Source organism: Lutra lutra, chromosome 12, assembly GCF_902655055.1.
Source record: "Lutra lutra chromosome 12, mLutLut1.2, whole genome shotgun sequence".
In the NCBI taxonomy this organism is placed as follows: domain Eukaryota; kingdom Metazoa; phylum Chordata; class Mammalia; order Carnivora; family Mustelidae; genus Lutra; species Lutra lutra.
The window spans coordinates 12,938,502-12,964,154 of NC_062289.1; the positions used below are offsets into that span (position 1 = coordinate 12,938,502).

General features: G+C 38.8%; 1 protein-coding gene across 1 annotated transcript; it reads right to left on the bottom strand.

Moving 5' to 3' along the window:
- Window positions 1-968: 968 nt before the first annotated feature.
- SERPINB10 (serpin family B member 10) lies at window positions 969-23,651 on the bottom strand. Its single transcript, XM_047698583.1, has 8 exons — window positions 23,564-23,651; window positions 19,758-19,934; window positions 17,393-17,458; window positions 16,855-16,992; window positions 14,840-14,957; window positions 7,093-7,235; window positions 3,697-3,852; window positions 969-1,888 (listed from the first exon to the last, which is right to left on the bottom strand). The coding sequence occupies exons 2-8, from the start codon at window positions 19,923-19,925 to the stop codon at window positions 1,484-1,486; spliced, it is 1,194 nt and encodes a 397-aa protein (XP_047554539.1). The 5' UTR covers window positions 19,926-19,934; window positions 23,564-23,651; the 3' UTR covers window positions 969-1,483.
- Between the last annotated feature and the right edge of the window lie 2,002 nt (window positions 23,652-25,653).

Genomic DNA, 25,653 nt, shown 5'->3' on the forward strand with positions numbered 1-25,653 from the left:
AAGACTTACCCTACTAATCTCATTCCTACTCATCTGACGTTTCTAGTATCATCCTTCTTCTTTTCTTGTTTGTTTGAAAAATATGGTGTTTAATGCTGTCAGACTCTGAGAGTGTTACAACGATTTTCCTTTATAATATTTAAGGACTTATAATTTACCAGAACACAGACACAAAAGGATTTGTTTCACTGCTACTTAGTGTGAGATATTATGGATGGAGGCAAATGTTTCATAGAGATATGATAAAATGTTACATATATTATAGTTTCTTTCTTTGGAGCTAAAGCATAGCTATGACAAAATTTCATATATATTACAATTCCCTATCTTCGCAGCTAAGGCATTGTTTTATCCTACAATACTGAGCCAAAATTTAATACAGAATACACATTTTCTGATATGAATTTATACACTGTTCATGTCAGATCTAGCCTTTCCTTTTGTTAGATAAATATCAAAAAAATAATCTAGAGTATATAATCAGTTTCTGAAATCAGAATAACAGGGGAACTTGGGTGGCTCAGGCAATTAAGCATCTACCTTTGGCTCAGGTCATAATCTCAGGGTTTTGTGATGGAGCCCAGTGTCCATAGTCTTGGAGCTCCCTGCCCAGTGGGGGATCTGCTTCTTTTGCCTCTCCCACACTCATGCTCACCCTCTTAAATAAATAAAAAAAATCTCTTTTTAAAAAAGAAACTTGTTCTTCTACCTCATAAGATTTTTTTTTAAGATTTTTATTTATTTATTTGACAGAGATCACAAGCAGGCAGAAAGGCAGGCAGAGAGAGAGGGGGAAGCAGGCTCCCTGTTGAACAGAGAGTCGGAGGCCGCCTCAATCCCAGGATGCTGAGATCATGACCTGAACCGAAGGCAAAGGCTTAACCAACTGAGTCACCCAGGCGCCCCTACCTCATAAGATTTTTAAAGGCAGGGATGTTAATATGACTACACTTTTACACAATAATTATTTTTAATAAAATGTTTATTTTTGAATTATTTTAGATTCACAAAAAAGTTGCAAAGATAATCCAGGGAATTCTGTATACTCCTAACACCTTTTCCCTGGTGCTAACATCTAACATAATCTTTCTACATTTGTTTAAACTAAAAATCCATATATCACCTTTATAAAGATTTTTCTTCTCTCAATGAGGCATGTGAAATATAAGTAACAATGATAATACAATGACCAAGTAGTTCAAAAATTGTAAGGCATTCGATTGAATAACAGTACTCCTGAAATGTAAATAATAGTCACATTAAGACAAAATGTTAAGTGGTAAAGATAAAATGTGTCATTCTCTCTAGATTTATAAGTATGATAAAACCACTAGAATGCATTATTTCAAGGTTTATTTGCTAACATTCGAATGTGAAAAAGATACAAGCTGCAAACTGGTTTTTATTATAATTGTGTTTCTCCATCTTTATGTACACTTTTCACACCAGAAGTTGGTCTCGTTTAATGAGAGAGATACATTGTCTAGGGGGAGCAGAATCTCCCGTAAAAGAGAATGTTACCGGTTTTGTTGTGCCTGATAAAGAAGAGGAACGGGTGGTTTGCATTAAATTCAATGGAAGGGAGCCTAATTCGAGTGCTCACCACACTCCCAGTGCCAGCTGTAGCCTCTGTACCTTGTTCATTTATTTCTACAAAAGACTTGTGGAAAACATTGGACAGAAATAAGTTTCTCTCCATAGACATTCCTGAAAAATCAGCTCTGTTCTGGTTAAAGGCATCACTCATCCCCATACTGCTCAGGGTTGACTTGAGATTGTAAGTCTCTTCCAGCTTGAACTTGGGGAGCTGCAGCTGAACCTCGTACAACTCCATCATGTCTGCACTGGTCCATTCACTCAGCTTCTCATAGGTGGTGGCCTTTTCCAGCTGCAGGTGTGGAACAAGGAGGAGAGAGTCAGTAATTCCATAAAGAGTGGTTGAGTGAGACCTGGATACTACATAGATGAATTACCGTCCCTCCCATTAACCAGGATAATAAAGCACACACGTTTGGAAATTCTTTGTGTAATGAGATTCTTCACCCTGTTGACCTACAGAATCTTTGTTTTGTAACTGACCAGTTGCCAGGATACAGGAGAATTAGACCTTATTTCAAAATGGTGTACTTCTATGCCAGCATGCAAGACATCAACTACACGCAGAAATGGGTCAACATAAATATGCCTTATGTGCTGTCTACACAAAAGTATAAATTTTAGAACAAGTTATGTGCCAGGGTACAAAAGGATATCTGTTATATTAACATGAGAGGCAGTTCTTTGAAAACAATATCTGAGATAAAATAAAATGTCTATATAAACACAACAATATGAAATTAATAACAATAAGCTATGCCCCAAAAAAGAGAAGAGTAAAGAAAGGAAAATCTCCAAATCTTAAAAATAATGCCTGTTTTTTAGTATAGTTTTTTAGAGTGTTTTTCTGCTCTTTATATTTTAAATTTTAAAATAATAAATATATATGGATATACATACCCATATGTATATAGGAGAAAAAAATGTGCTTGATTTTTTTTTTCAGATAACATGTTTGTTTCAAGATGCATGTTTTTGCTACTTTGAGAGTTTTCTAGACTCAAGCTGTCAGTGACATACTTGTAGATGGTACACATTAGTAATCTGACAACATATTCAGCTTAGGAGCCTGCACTTTTAGGAAGAAAGGGTTATCTTATAAAGGTGTGATGCTAATAGTTTACTGTACACCCTTGGTCTTACTTTTACCATTCTTTCCAGTTTCACAAATTGTATGATACCATTTGGAAATCTCTTCAAAATTCTAGCAGGGCTATGAAAACTTACAAGTATACAGAATCTGGAACACACAAAAAGTTATGCACAGTGCAAAGAAAGCCAGGCCACTCACTGCATGGGAAACTAGTGTTCAATTTAAACATACAAATTGCTCAGAAACATGGTCTGACCAAAGTTATATCAGACTTGGTGCGCCTGGGTGGCTCAGTGAGTTAAGCCGCTGCCTTCGGCTCAGGTCATGATCCCAGGGTCCTGGGATCGAGTTCCGCATCGGGCTCTCTGCTCGGCAGGGAGCCTGCTTCCCTCTCTCTCTCTCTGCCTGCCTGCCTCTCTGTCTACTTGTGATCTCTCTCTGTCAAATAAATAAATCTTAAAAAAAAAAAGTTATATCGGGCTTCATAGACATTTAGCTGATAAACAAATAATACTTGAAGGTAGTACTGATACTTAGTACAGATACAGCCTTTTCCTCCTGAAGACTTTATTTAATTAAAATGTTTTTTTTTTTCAAGTTTTGGAAGTCAGAGTCTTGTTGAAAAATGTATATCTCAAGCTAGATTAATGCAAATGATTAAAAAATTAACCTTTGATTAAGTAGGCCCTACCAGAGGGAGAAGAAAGACCTAGACGGAGGTCAGCTCTGTGACTGACAAAGAATATACGTATCTGTTGCTCCTGTGACTGTTCTTTTAGCTACCCGGTGCTAGCGCCTACAGATTACTTAAACTTTCTGAGGAATAGTGTGACAACTTATAGAATTTTATAAAACTTAAACGATACTGTGAAGGTAAAGTCGTCAAGGCTCAAGGTATGTTGGTTGTCTTCCTCTACCAGAATCAAAGAAACAAACAGGGAGACCATGTCTTGTTTCTCCCCAGAGGGGTAAATGCCAGAACCACCTTCACAGCAGACGGACTGTACCTGATCCAGGCCATCGATATCTTCTGGCAGCAGTATGAGCAGGCTGAGGTCACGGTTTTCATAGTAGAGTTGTAGGCCCATAGCTTGTGGCTTTTCAATGTGAAAAACTTGGAGTTTTTCTTTCATGGACATCATTTGCACTGGTTTGCTTGTACTCTATGGAAAGGAAGTAGCAAAGTCATTGAGAAGGTGTTCCACCAAATCGTTAATTTTGTTTTATCATAATTGGTTCCTAGTAGTCTGGGACACTGGCAAAACTGGTGATTCTCTGCAAAATGCTGAATAAAGTTACACAGACCTTGTTTTCCGAAATAGGTGTTCTACTGGATAACATTATCGATAAGTGATGTGGAAATTGCCTTTTATAACACTATTGTGGCAACCTCTATAAGTCACAGCAAGCTGGATCCTACTGAACACTTAAAAAAGTATCTTATCTCATGCAAACTATGCCAATGTCAATGATTCAGAAACGGCATAAGGTGGATTTCACATGCAAACATTTGAGAAAGTATTTTAGTATCATAAACACTTACATTTACTAGGAGAATAAAAAGACAATAGGCTAGGAGGACATACTTGTAAAACACATATCTGATAAAGAATCAGTATCAAAATTAAAGAACCTTTAAAAACTCAATGGTAATAAAAGAACCCAATTTTTAAAATAGGCAAAAGATATGAACAGATACCTCACTGAAGGAAGACTTACAGCGTATGAAAAGATGCTCAAGCATACGCCATTAGGGAATTGCAAATTAGAACAATGAGATAGCACTACAGACCTTTTAGCATGGCTGAAAATCCAAAACACTGACGATATCAACTGCTGACAAGGATGTGGAGCAACGGGAACTGTGATTCTCTGCCAGTGGGAATGCAAAGTGGAAGCCACTTCCAGAGACAGTTTGGCAGGTTCTTACAAAGCTAAACATGGTATTACCACATGACCCAGCAAGTGTGCTCCTGAGTATTTACCAGAAGAAGTTAAAAACTATGTCCACACAAAATCTTGCACACAGATTATTTATAGCAGCTTTATTCATAATTGCCCCAAATTGGAAACAACCAAGACGTCCTTCAATAGGTGAATTGCAAAACAAACTACAATATGTCCAGATAATGGAAAATTATTCAATAGTAAAGTGAAATGATCTATCAAGCCGGGGAGAGACAGGGAGAAAGCTTAAATCTATTGCCTATTGCTTAGTGGAAGAGGCCAGTCTAAAAAGTCTACATACTATACCATTCCAACTACATGGCCCTCCAGAAAAAGCAAAACTATAGAGACAGTAAAAAGATCAGTGGTTGCTGGGTATTTAGGAGGAGGGATGAATGGGTGGAGTACAGAGCATTTTTAGGACAGTTAAACTATTCCATATGAAAACAGAATGGCAGATACGTGACATTTTGCATTAGTCAAAGCCCATAGAACTATACAAGACCAAAAGTGAACCCTAATGTTAACCACAGACTTGAATTAATGAAAATGTATGAATATTGGCTCATTAACTATAACAAAGGCACCACACTAATGCAAAATGTTAATAATAAGGGAAATTATGTGCCTGGTGATATATGGGAATTCTACTTTCCTCTCAATTTTGCTATAAACCTAAAAATGCTCTTTAAAAAAGTGTATTTATAGTAAGGCCAATAGTAATACAAAAACAAAACCCTGCAATTCAGATGTTGTAAACACTTTACTTATCCATTCTATAGGGAGCTGTTAATCACAAAGTCCCACCCGTCTGCTAATGTAGTGGTCATATGATTAGGGTTGTTCATTCAGGATACTTCATGATACAGTGATTTTTCAGGGATGAACACATGAATGGCATAAAACAGAGCCCTCCTTAAGGAAGGAGCATTCTGTTAGAGCTAGCAGAAGGACTATCTACCAGAGTTGTGAAGCTCAAAGTCTGACGATGGGGCAACCAAATTCTCTGGTCATATAGAGAAATTGTATCTTTAGTATTAGAGAATGAAGGTGATAACCAGAGGGAGTAAAGGTGATGGGAGTGAGGGAAGAGAGGGACAGAGAAGTGAGATTATGTCTTGAGACTCCCTGGACCTCTCAGTTCCCCTTAGTTATGTAAATAATGCTAATACAATTCCCATTTTCCTGAAGCTATTTTGGAATGTTATCTTATCACTTGCAACTGAAAATTCCTTATGGATATACTAAGGCAGGTAACTATCCAGCTCATTTCTGCTTAGCCCATTCAATTACATGTTTGGTCCCTTCCCCATTTTATCCCACTGATTGTCTGAAAGCCACCTACTGCACATACCCACATGCTTACTGCACATACCCGCATGCTTATTAGGTCCCTGGGAGCACTGGTTATGTGAGAAGACCCACCCCAGGACTAATCAGCTTTAACAATTTTTGGCTAATCAATTCCTTTCCTAGGAATTTAAAATGAGATCTATTAGACTGGTCTCTAAAATGGAGGCAATGTTGTGAGTAGCATGTTATGCCATCGTGGACTGGGAAGAAGAGAAAGTTAGACTTCAGCCTGAGGGAAGAATGATGGGAGAAACAGAGTTGCAAAGATAGAGATTGAATCTTGACTACATTTGAATCCTTGTTTCCACTCAAGTTCCAAGGCCCAGACGTATTCTAGCCCTTGGATTCTAGGGGATCTGTCGCCTTATATTAGTCTCCCTTCTTGAGGTAGTGAGTTCCTATCTATCACAAAAATGAGTGTGTTGTATACTAACACAAAGAGAAAACAATGGAAAGCATGAGATTTTAGATGTGTCTTTCTTTTTTTTTTAAAAAAAGATTTTATTTATTTATTTGAGAGACAGAGATCACAACTAGGCAGAGAAGCAGGCAGAGAGAGAGGGAGAAGCAGGCTCCCTGCTAAGCAGAGAGCCCGATGTGGGGCTCGATCCCAGGACTCTGGGATCATGACCTGAGCCAAAGGCAGAGGCTTTAACCCACTGAGCCACCCAGGCGCCCCTAAATGTGTCTTTCTTTTACTTATGGCAAGATAAGGGTTTGGTAGAAGAGAGTATTGGTCTAATAGAACAAGAACAGAACTAATAGTGAAGAGTTGGGGGTTACGGTTCTGGTAGATTTTTAACTTAGGCATGGCTCCAGTCACTTTGACAGCTGGGAAATAAATATAATAACTATCTTACCTACTCCACCATAGTCAAAGCAAGAACTAAGTGATAAAATATGTGAACTGTCTCTCTTCAGAGAAGAAACAATGAAAAGAGGAATCCCCAGGTGGGATGGACCTGGCTTTTAGCTCAGGTATCCCTGCCCTGGTAATAGCCAGATTTTCCAGAAACATTTATTCAAAAAGAAGAGTGAATTTCAAATAGAATCTCCTTTAAAATATCATGTAAAAACCATGCTGATTATTAAAAGTTTTCTACCTTGTTTATTCTGAAAGGCTTTTCTGTGGTGTTTTGGACTAAGAACTGATGTTCCCAGATTCCTTTAAAGTAAAGGGCATTCACCAGAACCATTCTGGTTGCAGAATCCACTGCATCATCAGGTAGGAGATTCTGGATTTTTCCTATAAGAACAAAAGGATAGATTACAAATGGTATAGTTACATCCTGGCAATATGCCACACTTATAAAAATTATAATTATGAAATACTACTGACTGATATCTTATATCCACCAATGATCCAAACCAGGAAGTTAGCATTAACAGAATATTACTAACAGGTCCTATTTAAATTTCATCTGCTGTTCCAATAAAACTCTTCTTTTGGATCAGAAATCAATCCAAGATCTCAAGTTGTAGTTATGTCATTTTGTCTTAGCACCTTTGAATCTGGAATAGTTCCTCATTCCTTCTTTGTCTTTCATGAATTTGACACTTTTGAAAAAGTTTGGTAGTGTGTCCCTCAATTCTCATTGTATCCCACCAGAAAGATATGTTAGGTCCTAAATACCAGTCCCTGTGAATGTGCTCTTATATGGAAATAGGGTCTCTGCAGACCTAATCAAGTTAAGATGGAGGTCATCCTGAATTAGAGTAGCTTTAACCTAATAATGATATCCTTACAAGAGGAGGAAAATTTGGACATAGACACACAGAGAGGACAAGACGATCTGAAAACACAGACACAGGACAGACTTAAGAAGATTATGTGCCAACAGAGGCAGAGATTGAAGAGTCCACAAGCCAAGGAATGTCAAGGATTGCCCCCAACCACCTGAAGTTGAGGGGAGGCATGGAACAGTGCCTTCCCTAGAGCATTTAAAGGAAGCGTGGCCCTGCTCACATCTTGATTTCAGATTTGAAGCCTCCAGAACTGTGGGAGAATACATTTCTATTGTTTGAAACCATCCAGTTTGTGGTCATTGGTCATGGCAGCCCTAGGTCACAAACACAACCACAGAAACAATGTTATGTGCTTCTCAATGAATCATACCAGGAAACAGATTGTGTTCTTATTTCCCACTATGGGTGATGTTAACTTTGATGATTTGATTCCCACAGGTTTCTCACTGTAAAATTATGGCTTTTTCCCTTTCTAATTCATAAGTGTCATGTGGGGAGCTACTAGATGACCACATAAATTTCCTCTTTCTCATCAAACTTTTGCCCACCAATTTTAGCATTCGTTGGTGATCTTGCCTGAAACAATGATGACTGTGGTGTTTTGCCAAATGGTGATTTTTGATTTCCACTATTCCTTCTACATTTATCAGCTGGAATTCTACTATGAGGAAGAACTCTCCCATCTCCTCCTTTTATTTAGGTATTCAATAATTTATATCAGTATAGACTCATGGATGTTTGTTTTACCCTATGGGTTATAATTTATTACCATCATTATCTATTTTGTTGCCCAAATTGTCCCAGATTTGGCTATTAGAAACCTCCTCAAGTTGGCTCCTATGTCCATTTGACATGTTCTCAGATATTTTGAGCATTTACCTATATTCTGGTACCACAGTATGTCCTGAAGTTTATCTGGTGCTTTCCATGTCCCAGCCCTAGAATTGGCATTTCTTCTAGGAGCCTTGGTTATGTTGTTTTTTGTTTTTGTTTTTGTATTTGAAGGATGGGTTTTAGAAATCAAGATGTGGATGTGTGCTATGTTCATTATTCCTGGGGTATCATTGCTCAGCAGAGAAAGCTAGAAAATACACGTATTATACACACATCTGTAAATATTTCCATATCTATCTAATTCTCTGCTTATGTATTATAGATGAGGAATTCATATTGATATCTCCTATTTCAATCCAGCACCATGGGGTTCAAGCTCATCTTTGCTTTTCCTTATTTACAATTCTTTTCCCTGTCAGTGAAACACCTGAGCCTTATTATTTCCAATATATTTATTCATTTGCTCAGTCCTAGAATATACATAAAATAGTTTCAGAATGGCTAACCCATTCTCCTATGAAAAGCAAATTTGATAACTAAGTTACAAGATCTGTGTACAGTTCTCTTTTTAAAGCCTTAGAGTACATAGTCAAACTATGTTTTTCTAGAACAAATATTTGTTGAAAAGAATAATTCTGAAACAGGAATGCAAACTAAGAAAAGACGCTATTGAAAGACATTTTGAAGAGAAAATACAGATGGATTAGGTGAAACCACAGCGAGCGCACGCACGCACACACACACACATACACACCCCAGAGGACTGCTGAGCAAGGCCAAATGTTATCCAGGAAACTGGAACCTCCAAGGCCATGAGCAGTGGAGCTCAATGGGAAAGGGGGAGTGTTAATAGAATTGAGGGCATTATCCTATTCACAATAATTATTCTTAGCCTTGATTGTCAATTAGAATCACCTGAGGATTTAGACAATACTGATGCCTGAGCCTCCCTCCTAGAGATCTCAATTAATTCATCTGGGGTTGGACTTAGGAATTAGTAAACTTAGTTTCATGTGTCGTGAGAACTGAGAGCCACTGGTTTGGAGCCATTTGGTCTAATGGTCTTTAATACCTCCCTGTGTGCCAGTAATGGGTAGCAAATATGTCCGCCTGCAGGTTATTACAATGAGCAAGGACATCCATACCACAGTGAAGTCAGGACTAGTGGGGTTGCTGACTTGCCTTTTTTTTTTTTTTAAATAAGGACTATATATAACACATGTGCTAAAACTTTCAAAAATAATTAAGAACAACTAAAATTAGGTCTATTTAACTTCTCGATTTCCCTTTATTGTTACAAACAAAAAGTAGGGGGTGCCTGGGTGGCTCAGTGGATTAAAGCCTCCGCCTTCCGCTCAGGTCATGATCCCAGGGTTTTGGGAGAGAGCCCCTAATCCGGCTCTCTGCTCAGCAGCTCTCTGCCTGCCTGTCTGCCTACTCGTGATATCTATCTGTCAAATAAATAAAATCTTAAAAAAAAAAAGTAGGCATGGAAAACAAGAGTAGGTCAGTGAAATATAATAAATTATAAAATATAATATAATATAATATAATGAAATCCAGAGCTTGTCTTTCCATTCCCAGTGGTTTGCTGGTAAACTGTCTCTAGGTAGGGGTGCGGGAGAAGGAAACTCTTGATTTGTAGCCCATTTCTGGGGTGTAAATATTCTCACCATATTGATTTTGAGCTACCAACATGGAAGTCTGGGAAAGCAGGGATGGGAAGACATGTGCACACGCAACAAATGGGCTCCAAGAGCCTGACTGCGCGTGCGCACACCCCGCCTGCAGAAGTCCTCGTCCGACACACATGAGAAGCCCCTGTGCAGCTTTTGAAAAAAGTTTTGGGGTCAGTAACACTTCTAGAGATTCCAGTTGATCTGAGGTATGGCTTGGATGTGTCTATTCAGGACAGCCCTCCCTCACCAATGAAACAGACATTGTGGTTTAACAATGAACAATTAAATGATGTCAGAACATTCTAAGTCATTTTAGTATTCACCTATCTTATTAAAGACAGTGTATTAAACTTAATTTACAGTTTCTTTGATGATTCACCATGGGGAGGCCGTGTACATCATTTCTTTAATCTTTATTTTTTGCACAGAAGTTTTATTTTTTAAAAGCTGTGTTATTTTTAATCAAGTATTCTATCACTCGATAGAGTTGTAGGTGCAAATAGAAAACATATCGAGGACTGAGTTTTGCACAGACTTATCTCAGATTGGTTGAGATCGAGATGATTTAAGTTGTGCCGCATTATTCTATGGACTCATATGCTCTCAGAGAAACTAACCTCTTGAACCCGCAGCTGTTTTAGGGTATGTAAAATATAATTATTGAATAAAGGATGTATAAAGTGTAGTCAAATACAACTTAAAAGTAACTGAGCCAAATTTGACCATGATTTTGCTGTACTCTTTAGAGTTAAAGTGCCACCTACTGGCTGGTTCATTGCACACACCCCTGGTAGAGGTAATGAATGGGAAGGACAATCTTCCAAGATATTCAGGGTAAGTCCTGCTGAGCACAGTTATTAACGTGACACTAGAGTGCCCAGTGTGCCAAGCACATGAGAGATTTTGAGATGAAAAACATGTAGACAATAACCTTCTCCAACACCCACTTTCAAGTAGTTTATAGACTATAAAGGAGACAAACCAGAAAAAAAAATTGCAACATGTAACTGACACTATCGAGACTTTGACTCTGAATGCCGAGTGTGTCCCAGTGGTCCATATGGCTACTTGAAAGAAGCTCTATTTGAAAGCTTAAGGAAAGAAGCTTCTTTCAAGTGTTTCAGATGGAACGTAGTCATGCTGAAGAGTTTCTAGCAACTTTTTCTTAAAGGGTGTGCAGAATTCTGCCTTGATGAAGTCAAAATTCCCGAAGAGCTGTTTAATTCCTTAACCTTACTTGGTTTTGAATAGCCCTCAAATACCCAATTTGTATTCAGTACATAAAGAGAAAATACAGAAAGATTACAGCTCTCTGTCTCTTTGGAAGATACCACTCTACGAAGTAGAGCCAGCCTTGCCAGCTGGAACAATGAGGTCATAGGATGCAGGAAACAGGGGCTCAATAAAAGATTCTGACCATGCCCTTGGTTAGCTTATTTTGGAGGTCTCTCATTTTAGAAGTCGTGTGACAACAGAGGATTTTTCAAAGCGTGTCTATCCTATATCTCGACCCTATAATAACTATAATCTGAAGTCTACTTGTTCCTCCATAATTTAAGAAGAGTTATTCAGTTCTTCCTTAAAATCAAAACTTCTGCACTGTCAAATATGGCATCCATGGCTGCTTAAACTTAAATTACTTAAACTGAATTGAAGTAAAAAATTCAGTTCATCAGTAACATTAGCCACATTTGAACTCATCTATAGTTACGTGTGGATAGAACACGTGACCCTAGCACACTGGGTAGGGCAGACTTATGGCACATTTCTGTCAACACAGGACGATCTCCCAGGAGGCTGTGTGACCTAGACAGTTGGGTCTGGTCATGTTCCTTAAGGGAGGCAGTCTATGCTGGGAAAGCAGGACAAGGATGGGAAGAAGCCAGCTTCTGCAACACGAGACCATGGTTCTCCTCTCGGCTCTGAAAAGCTTTGCTCTTGTGTAAAGATGGCAGATTAACTGCTCTTAGCCTTCCTATCTGTAGAGCTCCCCTTCTTTTCCAGAAAACATGACAGACACTGGGCTAAGAATCTGAGACCTCAGGGTTAGTTCAGCCCCAGATTATTCTTACAGTCACATCTGCCATGTTGAATTTGTGTTGGATGCTACAGGCTTTTGCCTGTGCAGTCCCGTTTGGTCCGCCTGTCAACTGAATCCATACAAGTGCTCAGTAAATGCGAGCTGGTCTATCATTCTAAAAACAGTCTTGCTTTTGAAGGAACCCAAGTCAGGTATAAGTTAAGTACGATGGTCACTCTTGCCTCACCAGGGCTTTTGAGTCACTATTCAATGAAAAAGAAACTGAGAATTAAGGGCTGCTAACTTCCTCAGGGCATTTCAGTAAATGTTAATGTTCTGAACAATGACAATTAGCAGGCCTGCTGTGTGTTAGTGATTCAAAGCTGAAACTCACATCAAGCAGCATCATTGTACTTGGGCCCTTGAGTCTAGCAGGGGAGGCTTCAGTGGTTAACTTCAGTAATAGTGCGGTACCTGTCAAAGTGAGCTTTCACACCCAGTTCTGTGTAAGCAAAGAGGGAGACATAAATGAACTATTGGGACTTCACCAAGATAAGAAGCTTCTGCACCACGAAGGAAACAATCAACAACTAAAAGGCAGCCTATGGAATGGGAAAAGATATTTGCAAATAATATATCTGATAAAGTGACATATCTGATAAAGGGTCAGTATCCAAAATAAATAAAACCTTATAAAGCTCAACATCCCAAAAAATGAATAATCCAGTTAAGAAACGGGCAGAAGCCATGAATAGACATTTTTCCAAAGAAGGCATCCAGAAGGCCAACAGACACATGAGAAGATGCTCCACATCACAGATCATCAGGGAAATAGAAATCAAAACTACAGTGAGGTATGACCTCACAGCTATCAGAATGGCTAAAACCAACAACACAAGAAAACAGATGTTGTTGAGGATGTGGAGAAAGGAAATGTGTGAGAAAGGGGAATCCTCTTGTATTGTTGGTGGGAATGCAAGCTGGTGCAGCCACTCTGGAAAATAGTTTGGAGTTTCCTCAAAAATTTAAAAATAGAGCTACCCTACCACCCACAGATTTGTGCCACTAGATATTTACCCAAAGGTACAAAAATACAAATTCAAAGGGAGACATGCACCCCCATGTTTATAGCGGCATGATCAACAATAGCCAAGCTATGGAAACAGCCTAAGTGTCCATTGACTGATAAAGGGATAAAAAGGATAGACACATAGACACACACAATGGACTATTACTCCATCATAAAAAATAATGTAATCTTGCCATTTGCAATGATGTGATGGAACTAGAGAGTATAATGCTAAGTGAAGTCAGTCAGAAAAAGACAAATAGCATATAATTTCACTCATGTGGAATTTAAGAACAAAACAAATGATCATAGGGAGAAAAGAGAGAAGAGAGAGGCAAGCCAAGAAACAGATTCTTAACTACAGAGAACAAAGTCAGGGTTACCAGAGGGGAGGTGGATAGGGACTGGGATTAAAGAGGGCATTTGTGATGATCACTAAATTTTAGTGTTGAATCACTAAATTTTCACCGGAAACTAATATTACATTATATGTTACCTGGAATTTAAATAAAAAATTTGAAAATTAAAATTAAAATATTAAAAAAGAAATAGAACACCCAACTTTTAAGTGCATGTGTAGCTACCCAGCTACAAACTACATCTTAAAGATGGTTACTATAGCAAGTCTAGGTGACCAACTATCCTGGTTTGCCTGGGACTGAGAGGTCTTCAGGTGTTAAATCCAGGAAAGTCCCAAGAAAATCAGGACAGGTGGGTCCCCAGAGCCTAAACGGGGGACCATGTAAAACTCAGCCATGTAGCTGAGTTTAAGATACAGGTGCAACTGATGTATGAAACCTTTGGGTTTGTATTCAAATAATCCTCCTTAAAAGCAAAGAGGATTTCTTTTCACCATTTCCTGGTGACTTTACAATGACAAATGCAAGAATCATCTTAGACTGAAATACGAAAGCCATGTTTTGAGGATGGTGGAGCTAACCCACCAGTCTGGGTCTCTGCATTGCCTCTGCAAAGAGAATGCTTATCTGCCTTTTGACTATTATATAAAAGAAAAATAAACGTCAGACTTATCATGAAGCCACTGTATTCCAGGTCTCTCCGCTACGGCAGCTAGCCCCCTACAGTAATACATGACCTCATTTTGAAAATTACTTAAGATTATATAACACATTTAATGCCACAATTTCATTATTAATTGCTAGCTATTTTTGCTCAGAAATCACAAATGTTGCAGCATTTTGACTTTCCTCTTTGCACTTTTCTGCTTTTTTGCCCCTGGGCTCCTGTTTGGAATTATTGGGATACAAGAATTTTCTTGTCCTCTTAGTAAAGTGGGTATCTTGACTTAGATGTTTTAGATAAGACTTTCTGGGAAAGCTAGGAATCTGAAAATCATGGGCATGGATAGAAAGAAATGTTCTGCATATTTAGAATGTATCCACTGTTCTCGTCCAGAAATACACATACTTACAAAGCAAATTCAAAAAAATACAAAAATGCTTGGAGAAGATACTCTGCCAAACATCTTGGTGAAACCTTACCTTCAGTCTGACTTTCAACCCAAGAGTTGATCTCCTTTCGAATTTGTCCAGAAGCTCCCACAAAATTAACAGACTGTGGTTCTGCACCAAAGTATGTTTTCATGTCTTTTAGATATCTCTGGAAGATAGAGGTAAAATCTTCTTTTGCAGAGTTTGTCCAAAACCGAGACATCAAGGCTATCAATGGATCATTGCAAACCCCCACCCCATTGCCCCCTCTGTCTTTCCATACTTCCATTTTGGTTGAAAACTAAACACTCCCCTCTTTAAAGTTAGCTGGGCACAGACTAGCCATGCAGAAGTCCAGGTGTGGAGGAAGGTCTGCCTCCCAGTTCTGGGGCTCCCACACCCTCCCCTTTTTTTTTTTTAAAGTAGGCTCTACACCCAGCGTGGAGCCCACCATGGGACTTGAACTCACAACCCTCAGACCAAGACTCGGATGCTTAACGGACTGAGTGACCCAAGCACCTCTACCCTCTCCTGTGTTTATCCATGCCTGTGAAATGAGGCTGGTATGAAAAGGGAGAGAACTCTAGGAACCCCAGGATTGTCTCCAGTGATGAAGACCCGTTGCAGTTGCACTTTGCTTTCTCTAGCAGAGCCAGAACCAAAGTGAAGCATGTGGGTCCGGCAGCCCCCTGCTATGAACACTAAGCACCAAAAACCTGTGGAGGGCCCCCGAGGAGAGCTATACGCTGCTCTGAAAATGGATTGCAAAGTGTGGCCAAAGGTTCAGCAGGCTGTCTGAGTGAAGAAAGCTGGCTTAATCCTCTGGACCTTTGATGTCCCCCCTGGTGGCAGTCATCGGAAGTGGACTTATGAGGGCACCTGCCATCCTCAGGAGCCCTGTCATACTCCTTCAGTGTACTACTTGGTAGAGGAATTGTGTTCAGCAAAAAATGCTGAGGTAATTCAGCCTCCAGGCAGTGGTTTGAAGATTAGGAAGTCTAAACTATGTAGAAATTATGATCCAGTAAAAAAGGAAGCCTTAAAGTTTCACAAGGCACCATTCCCTGGGTTGACTCATAGGTTCTACTCAACCTCTCCGAGCACATCCAGGGCTTGTGGACATTATAAAAGATATCTCATTTTGTATATCTGTGTCCTTCTCATCTCTAAGTGCCCGCCCCATTCAGATACCTTCTACTTCCGGACCAAAGCAGAATGCACAGGACTACCAGTACCAGAAGTGTCTCTAAGGCCTAGTTTGGATGCTTTTCTGCCTTTAGTCATAACCAAGCCCAAGTGCTGACCTCCCTGAATTCACTGGTTATGCGCAGGGACAGCCCTGCTTGATATCACAAGATAGCTTTAATTTTCTATTGCTGTCCCTCTACCCTACCCAAGTTCCTTGCCCTTTGCCCACTGGGCACCTGGGTCCTCCTACTCTCTTATGTGTTGAGATGTGATGCTCTAATGGGAAATTCATTGCTTGGCTTGGTTCAGGGTGGCCCACTGTGGGAAGCCCTTGAATCTGAATTGAGGACGAAAGCATGGTCTGCACTGTGGGGTCTCAACCACCTGAGAAGGGGAGAAGGTGATATTATTCCATGTCGAGAGTCTTTCCTAAAGTCTCTAAAGTTATGCTGTGAAATGACCCATCTGATCCCCGAGTCAGCTTTGCTCAACTACAAGCTCCTAGTCCAGCCATGCTCCCAGGACCAGCTCTGCCCTCTGCTCTTGCACATCGGCCCTACTGGGTTACCCTGCATCTCCTGCCCCATTCTCCATGAAACAAATGCTAACCCAGAGATGACACAAACCACATCTCTTACCCATTCACCGGCTGAGGTGGACCCCTTTATTCTGAGCATATAGTCTGGCTTGAGACCCACTGTTGATTTCCTTTACACCTAGACACTTATTGGTGCTCTAAATGATTGTTTCACAGAAGTGCTGACCCCATACATGAATATCGTCCCTGGGATCTCTAAAGAAATGTACGAAAAGTTTCCTGATTGGTCTCACATACCTCTTTCTTTCCCATCAGCTTTAAAAGACACATTTGCACTTACAGTGTGAAATGGGTAGGTTTTCTCTCCATATATCCTGTTGGCTGTTTTAAGTATGTAAGCCTTGCTGGGATTGCTGATTTCTGAGATAAGGGTCTGGAAGTGAGAGTGTATATCTTCAACCTTGCCCAAACCGAATTCCTTTAAAAGAAAAGGGATTAGTCAAACAGTCAAATAAAAACACTGAACAAGAATTAGGTCTATATGAACAACCTCTATCTCAATGAAATGAGTTGGTGTCCTGCAAACAAAAACTCAGATCAGTTGCATGGTAGACAAAAAACATTTTCTTTAATGTTAGCAGTGCAAGAATTTACAAGTTGTTAGGGTATTGTTTTCTTCACATTTAGTTTATAAAGGCAAGAACAAGTTTGAAGGCGGGGCAGCTTTGAAGTGGAAGGAAAAGATGGAAAGAGAGAGAGGGAAAGAATATGACCCTTCCAAAAAGTATACACGTTTCTGCATTTTTCTATAGTTTGATGATATTTTTCTAAAAGAAGTTCCTTTTAATTATCAAATGCATATTAAAAATAAGACATACCATTTTTCTTTTCTTCTCACTTTCAGGACAAGGTTTGATGTCCTGATTTCTGCTAAACTGAAGAACCTGTCATTTCAATAAAAAGGAAATAGGTGAACACAATTTGTGAAGATGTAATCATCTGAAATTCTCCTCAGCAAATACAAGTCAGTCATTCCCATCACCACAGAACATATAATTAATTACCGGGGGGGGGGCTGATTTCACTTAAATAATGTGTTACTAGATGGATGGGGAAGTCAACAGCAGCTTTTAAATAAATTTTTAAGCTGCTGTTAAGTAGCTACTCTCTTTATTCTTATACTCTTTATAGGACGTTTGAGATGATGTTGGGAAATTGTTAGAGGTAAAAATCTCTTGTATTCCATGTTTTGTTTTGTTTACATATGGTTGTTTTGAAAACTAGGTGTTCATTTGAAAGCATCATTTAGACGATTTAAGCATAAGCCACTATTGCTTCAATTATCTAGAAAATTCAGGGATTTTAGTTGCTTATTCTAGTTAAGTGTTTCAGGTCTCATTGTCTGTCTCACTTGACAGTTATAGACACATTCTTTGTGCTTAGCCCAGCATTTCATTTGGAAGTTAACAAAAAGGAAGTGGACATGCTTGCTTCCCCCTGAACTGTGCAACAGTAGAAAACAAGGTGATAATTCCATCTCCCATAGCCTGAACCCAGCTCACAATGAGGAATAAAATCTAGTTTACCAAAGCTTGTGCTGATTGACACCTAGTGACAAACAGAGATACACGAGCAACTCAGTCTCAGTCACAAACCATCACCATTGATATGTCAGTAGCATTTAAATAAAGCGAGGACAAGAAACACACAGAAATATATTCACATGAAATGAACCCCAGTTGGAATCCATCTAAGATTGTCAATCACATTAACTGTTAAGCCTTTTAATATTTAACCAGTTATTAACCAGGGGTAAGCCAGGATTTTGTTTTCATTTTTGAAACACACAATATCTTGTGAACTAAAAGAATAAGGGGGATATCCTAGGCCCAAGCTGACAGAAGATAAATTCTGCCTATTTCATGTAGAATTACTGTCTGTGCTGTTTTCTGTATTTGACTCAAAGGGCACCACCTGGAGTGGAAATTCTGTCACTTAACCTTTTGATTATTGCAAGATTTAGGGCTGGATTTCCTCTTTTCTATTTCTATCTTAAAACACACACATATATTTGTACATTTGCACACAAGCACACATATACACATGACTTTTTAAACTATAATTTTGCTATCTATGGCTCTACTTGTGAAATGCATGCGTGTGTCTATACATGCAGGCACAATGCTTTGAAGATGTTTACAGCAAATCAATAATTGCTTAAGCAATACTATTGCTTTGTTATTTTAATGCTCTCAGTGGGTTCTTTACATTCATGCAGACAACCAGGGATTGGACATAGAAACAACCAAACAAAGCACAAAGAACTGGATTCATTTGATTTTTCTATCTGCATCTTCAAGAAAATCCTTCTGAGATTGGAAAGACGATGACTAATTCTATTATTTAAAGTATGAGCCATTCAAAAATGGTATGATACCACTCATATGTGGAATTTAAGAAGCAAAACAAGTGAACAAAGACAAAAGAGACAAAGGAAAAGCCAGACTTGACTAGAGAGAACAAAGAGAGGGTTTCCAGAGGGGAAGTGGTATGGGGATGGGGGAAATAGATGAAGGGGATTAAGAGCTCTCTTGTCCTGATGAGCACTGAGTAAAGTACAGAACTGGTGAATCACTATAGTGTACACCTGAAACTAATATAATATCGTATGTTAACTTCACTGAAATTAAAATTTAAAAATAAAATAAAGTATCCTGAAATATATCGATAATCAAAATAAAATTGGTTTTGGTGCTGAACCAAACTTGATAACCTTATTGTCTCTCTGCTTGATCTTGCTAGGGAACATGGGCTCTTACATGGTTTTTTAAGCAGCAATTTTCTTTCTTTTTTTTTTTTAAGATTTTATTTATTTATCTGACAGACAGAGATCACAAGCAGGCAGAGAGGCAGGCAGAGAGAGAAAGGGGGAAGCAGTCTCCCTGCTGAGCAGAGAGCCCAATGCAGGGCTCCATCCCAGGATGCTAAGATCATGAACTGAGCCAAAGGCAGAGGCTTAACCGACTGAGCCACCCAGGTGCCCCTTAAGCAGCAATTTTCTAGTTGGTTCTCTTCCCCAGAATTCTTTTTATGGCCTAAAACAATGTTGAAGTATATCTTTTGTCTTGTAGGATATGGCTGTAAAATGTAAGCTATGTGGACTTTAGGAAGCAAATGATGGTAACAGTTAAAAAGAAGGCTCTGTTTTATGGCTGCAGAGGATGCTTGACCTCTCCTGCTTACCTGGGCCATCTGTGCTGCCGTGGTACCTCCAGTGCCCAAATACACCATGGCCAACGAGGTCGAGATGCCCCAGGGAGAAAAGAAAATATTTTTGCCCTCAGCCGATTCAGCCAGCTTTTTGCTGAAGTCCAGGGCAAATTGGTTGATTGATTTGGCTAGCGAGTCCATTGGGAAAACCTAAGAAAAATAAAGCAGAGATGGAAAACTTGTTAATAATCCTTTCCACTTATTTCACTTTTGGCTGACACAACTATCTTCTTTAATCACCCCTTCTTGAAGTGACAAAAATATATATTATCTAATCCAAATTTATATCATATATGTAGTGTATACATTTCCATCCATTTTATATGCATCTATTTCCATTCATCCTTATATGTGTACCTATTCATAACAGCCGAAAGGACTGTGGAAAATCCCTCACGAATATTAGTAGTTTACATATTAGAAAACTGAAGTCTAGAGAGTTTGAGGGAATGCTCAAGTTGTAGTGCTAAGGTGCAGCAGAGGACAATTGGGTGCGTCAGTTGGCAGCTCCCTGTCGAGAAAACCATAATAAAAACGGTGCCATCAGCCCTGTGCTGCTTCTCAATGCACCACATGACTGCTGACTTTACACAGTAAATAAGAAATTGCTAGTCATTTTTTTCAAGAAACTTTATGGTTTTTCCTCACTTATCACCAATATTTTTATACTTTTTAACCTTATCTGTTCATTCTTTTTTAAGATTTTATTTATTTTTTTATTTGACAGAGAGAGAGAGGGTACACAAGCAGGGGAAGTGGGAGAGGGAGAAGCAGGCTTCCCGCTGAGCAGGGAGTCTGATGTGGACCTCGACCCCAGGACCCCAGGACCCCAGGATCTTGACCTGAGCCGAAGGCAGCCACTTAACAACTGAGCCACCAGGCGCCCTTATCTGTTCATTCTTGCCTTTATCTATGATATTCTTCATTCCTAGAATTTTTTTTTCCTAGAATGTTTTGATCCTTCTTTACTCTATTGAAATCCAGTTCTGTTCCAGTTTCTTTCTTTCTTAAGAAACTTTTCCTGATCTCTCGTGTGCAGAGGAGTTAAGTCCCACAACATCACTTTTGCCCCTTATTGATATTTATCCCACTGATAGTTCTGTCTTCATACGCTTGTAGCTTTCCAACTCCAGGGTAAGTTCCTTAAGAGTAAAATTTTCTGTATCTCCAACAACACCTCGCTCAGAACTTTACACAAAATGGATGTTTATAAATATTTATTACTTCTTTACAATGTTCATTATTTGGGCTCCAGCCACCATTGTCTATTCACTTAAACCTGAAACCATACACAGTTTAGTGGGAAATGCTCATAGAGAAGTAGGGAAGTCATGGCTCTTTGCCCTTATTCTCCCTCACTTGGGACCCTCTGAAAATGATCTTCTTGAACAAAAAGAACTCAGTTTTACTCATTTAAAAAAATTATATTCAACCTCTAAATTTCACCCCTAATTACCCAACATTTCCAGTCTTTTAAGACTTGGGTTCTATCAAAGAAACAACTACTTCAATCTGATCTCATTTTCTAGCCAAATAATCTCTCAAACTGGTTAAGTGATTAAAAATAAGTCAACTTCCTAGACCTAGAATTTCCCATTAGTGCCAATGTTGTGTAGAACTTCAACTTATACTGGCATCACCTGGCCCTCAGGACCTTAGAAGGGTCAAGAGTCTCTGAATCAAGGGAGAGGCATAGGTAGGCCAAGTTTTGATTTCATCATAAACTGGATTAACAGTGATCCTGCTGAAATCCCTCCTAACCATAAGCTTACACTTAGTCAAAGAACTTCCCCCTATAAGTCCTGCTTCAGTTCTAGCCCATGTCTATTGCTGAAGGTGATGAAAATTCTAGGCTAATATCACTTGACTAAAGAAAAACAACTCTAGTTTTGTAATAAGTCTACACCTCACAAAATGTTCAAAACTTACCAGTATGCAGTTTTTCTTGATAGATCCAGGGCCATCTTGGAAATAACCTCCTTAATCTCTTTACAGCTGTATTCATTCAAATGATGCTTTGTTTACCACATATATATTAAGCTTATCTCTTTAGAATTCATGAAATACATTCATATGGAAAACGTTTGTCTCCTTAAAACTATACTAACATGAAGGGAGGAGAAAATAATATCTTAGGGCCTGAGATTTTTATCTTTCTACCTAAAGTTTATGGTTATTCTAGAGTTTGACTACTTGTAACAAATTCCTGAAAACAATAATTTTATTTAATGAAAGAGTTAATTATTTGTGGAAGTTAATATCCAGTTATCTTCAGCTTCATTAATTCTCTTGTTAATATCATAATTAATACATGAGGTATTGCCCAAAACATAAAAGAACAATTCCTGCTTTTTTTTTTTTTACAAAAAATTTATAGAAGTGTTAAGCCATTGGTAAAATTTAACCCAAGAGTGAAAAGTGCTCTCTGAAGGATGCAGAATTTTAGGATGATGTTTTACAGGAAATAATTTATCCATACAAAGGTTAGACAATGATTTTTTTCAGAGAAGATTAAAAATGTCTAGATCGGAAGACTACTATGCCATTTTCAGAATAAATTATTCTTTGCAGTTTACAGAAGTTTTAGATGTGTCAGTTTAGATCTTTATCTATATATATAAAAATATATACATGGCTTAATATATACAAATATATACACATAAAATATGTACAAAGCCCTCTCAAGGGCTTAGGGGAAAAACTGAAGAACTATGGAAGTAATAAAAGGATAGTGTCATTCATCAAAATGTTGAATCATAGATACCCATAGTCCCAAGGAAACTTGGAGTCCCCTCTAGTACAATTGCCTTGTTTTATCTACTAGGAAACTAAGGTCCAGAGAATTTAAATGTGCTGTCCAATGTGCACAGACAGCTAAGAGTGAAGTTATCACTGTAATCCCATTCTCTGGACTCTGAATACAATCTCCTTTGTCATTGTATCTCATTGCCTTCAAGATTTTAAAAGGAGGGATTGGGGGAGGAAGAAAGGTGAACAGGAGGAGGAAGAAAGGAGGGAAGATGGTACAGAGGATGAGGAAGTAGGAAAGATCCTCACTTCATTTTCTACAAAAGGATACCCAAAGCTCCTTGACTTTTGATGATACTAATGATAGTGCATACTTCTTGGAGCTATGCTTACCAGGGATGACATCTCCCCTCAGCACTTCTATCTCTACCCAAAGCCATATTCTGAGGGAAGCAATAGTTTGGGATGTTTTACAATGAGCATATAGTAGAAGGTTGAGGCTTAGGCTATTCCATGGAAGAGAAGAAAGCTAACAGCCCATGGAGTGGTGGCCTGGATGGGATGTTAGGTAGAGATAGGGAAAGAGAGCCAAACCATTAATTCCATGCATTAATGATGTGGATCAAATTCATATCACCAAGCTCGCTCTTCCAAAGGGTTAGAAGGGGTTGGCCTCAATTATTCTGAGAATGCTCTATTTCTCTTTGCCTATGTTGACCGATACAGAGGTGGTCAATCTAAAGAAGTGACTGGAGGAGATTCCATTCACGGTTTCAAAGTTTCTGGTAAAACCATTTCTCTAACTCCTTTTAAATAAATGCTGTCTCTCCCTCTTTGCCCTCTTTCCCACACAAGCTTTGAATGAGCTCAGGGTTAAATCTGTCTGATTTGTACAGAATTCTTGGGGAGATGAAGCTTTACCTATTATTTCTGTTTTTGAGAGCTCTTGATCATTTGTTACTCTGCTAGACATTTCAATATAGAAAGAAAACATAAATAAACATTTTTAAACAAAGAAATGTTTACAATACCTTGTTTTCTTCTGCTGGAGCAGAATTGGCAACTGGTTCCTTTAATAAGAGATTGTGGTGAGTTAAGTAACTTTTAACTGTAGAAATCATCTTTAAAAATTCTAGCACTTCCCTTTTCTTGGCCCCACCCTCTGATTCACTTTTACAAGCCCATACACTTTTCCTTTCAAGTTTATCTTGGCTGAGAGTTCAAATAAAAAGACAGAGATCCACAATGAATGTTTTGCCTGGATGACTGACTTACCTACACTTGCCATGTCTGTCTGCAGGTAGAAACCTGAGCTCTGACAAATTGTAACTCACCCTTTCCTTGTTTACTCTCTTCTCTAGTCTGCCAACTGGCAGCAATTCTAGTAGTTTTCCCAGTAGTCTTTCTTAAAAAAAAAAAAAGAAAGAAAGAAAGCTCTCAATTAGCAGAATAATAATGGGTAGTAAAATGGAAAATATTGAGGGTGAAATATTTGCTGTTACATTGTTAAAGCCACTTTTAAGGTGCCATGTACTAGAGGCATCCAACAAATGTTGGTCCTCTTCTCCCTTGATGGGTTGATGTGGAACCCAAGGAACAACTCCATCTGGTCCCATGTCCATTTTCCCACCTCCGGGGACAAGGGGTCTGGACCAATGTTTTATGTTTTTTTTTAAACATTTTATTTTTTTTTTTAAAGATCTTATTTATTTATTTGACAGAGATCACAAGTAGGCAGAGAGGCAGGCAGAGAGAGAGAGAGAGGAGGAAGCAGGCTCTCCGCTGAGCAGAGAGCCCGATGCGGGGCTCAATCCCAGGACCCTGAGATCATGACCTGAGCCAAAGGCAGAGGCTTAACCCACTGAGCCACCCAGGCGCCCCTGGACCGATGTTTTAGACACAGTTGCTGAGTTAGATGTTGGTTCATCACTTTTTAGTTTTATTTCTTCCTATGAATATTCCCTCCCTCTTCCAGATATCTTCTATAGGAAAAACCATAGTTACTGTTTTATTTTCTACTGCTGAATACCTGTGCTTGGTGGGGTGCTGAGAGGAGCGGGGAGAGGGATGGAATTGAGAACCTTTCAGAGGGATTGAGGGAGAGAAGGAGCCTCTCTACTTATAACAGATTTGGAATGTTCTTCATGCCCTTTGCATTTTTCTCTTCATGGGACACACTTGTCTTCTGATAAAATGGCTCAAAGTTTAACATTTGAAGGTTAGTGGGGAGCCCAGAGCAGAATGTTTCTCTGGACTTCACTAGGGGATGGGACTTGTGTAAGAAGTTTATTGCACCTGCCTGACATGTGCTGAGCACATAGTAGTAGTAGTACCTACTGGTACCTCCAGACTGTTATTAGCAGAAAGTCTCACATGGAGGCTGGATATAGAGGGACTGTTCATCCTGACTGACAGCAGTTCAGCAGAGAGTGACTTGGGCAACATCAACGCACAGCACAGAGACGCTCGTTATTTATGTCGCATTAAATGCATCAATGCAAAAACTACCAAACCAGCCAAGAAATTGTTTCATCTTCTCTAAAGTCACAAACTAAGTTTTACTCATTTGTTTCCTCTGAGCCTTCTCCAGATTCCTTTCCCACTTATCTCTTGATTAAATTTTTATAGATATACTACCCATGTTGAAGAAATCATCTTTGTGCATTATTATGATGCCTGTTTGGGGGTGGACAGGGAAAGAAAAAGAGGTAATAGTATCCTAAATTAACAACATAATATTATCAACACAGTTTTGTTTGTTGCTATCATTTATGGCCTGCCCTATGTATATGTATATGTATATGTATATGTATATGTATATGTATATGTATATGTATAATATGTACAAATTACTAATAGAGCTATAGGGATAGGAACTATATGAATGGGGAAGAGGGGTGGGAGGGATAGATTTTGCTCTGGCCTTTTTATGAATTCATTAGGTATTCCAAAATTTTTCTCTAGAGAGAAATCTAGATGCATCAATATTATTCTAATAAGAATCCAGAAGAAGAGCATAAATTGAGTGGGCAGAGACTATGAGTAGATAATGGTAACCCTATTCCATTTGGGTTGCTGTAAGAGAATACCAAAAACTGGATGATTTAAACAATGAACAGTT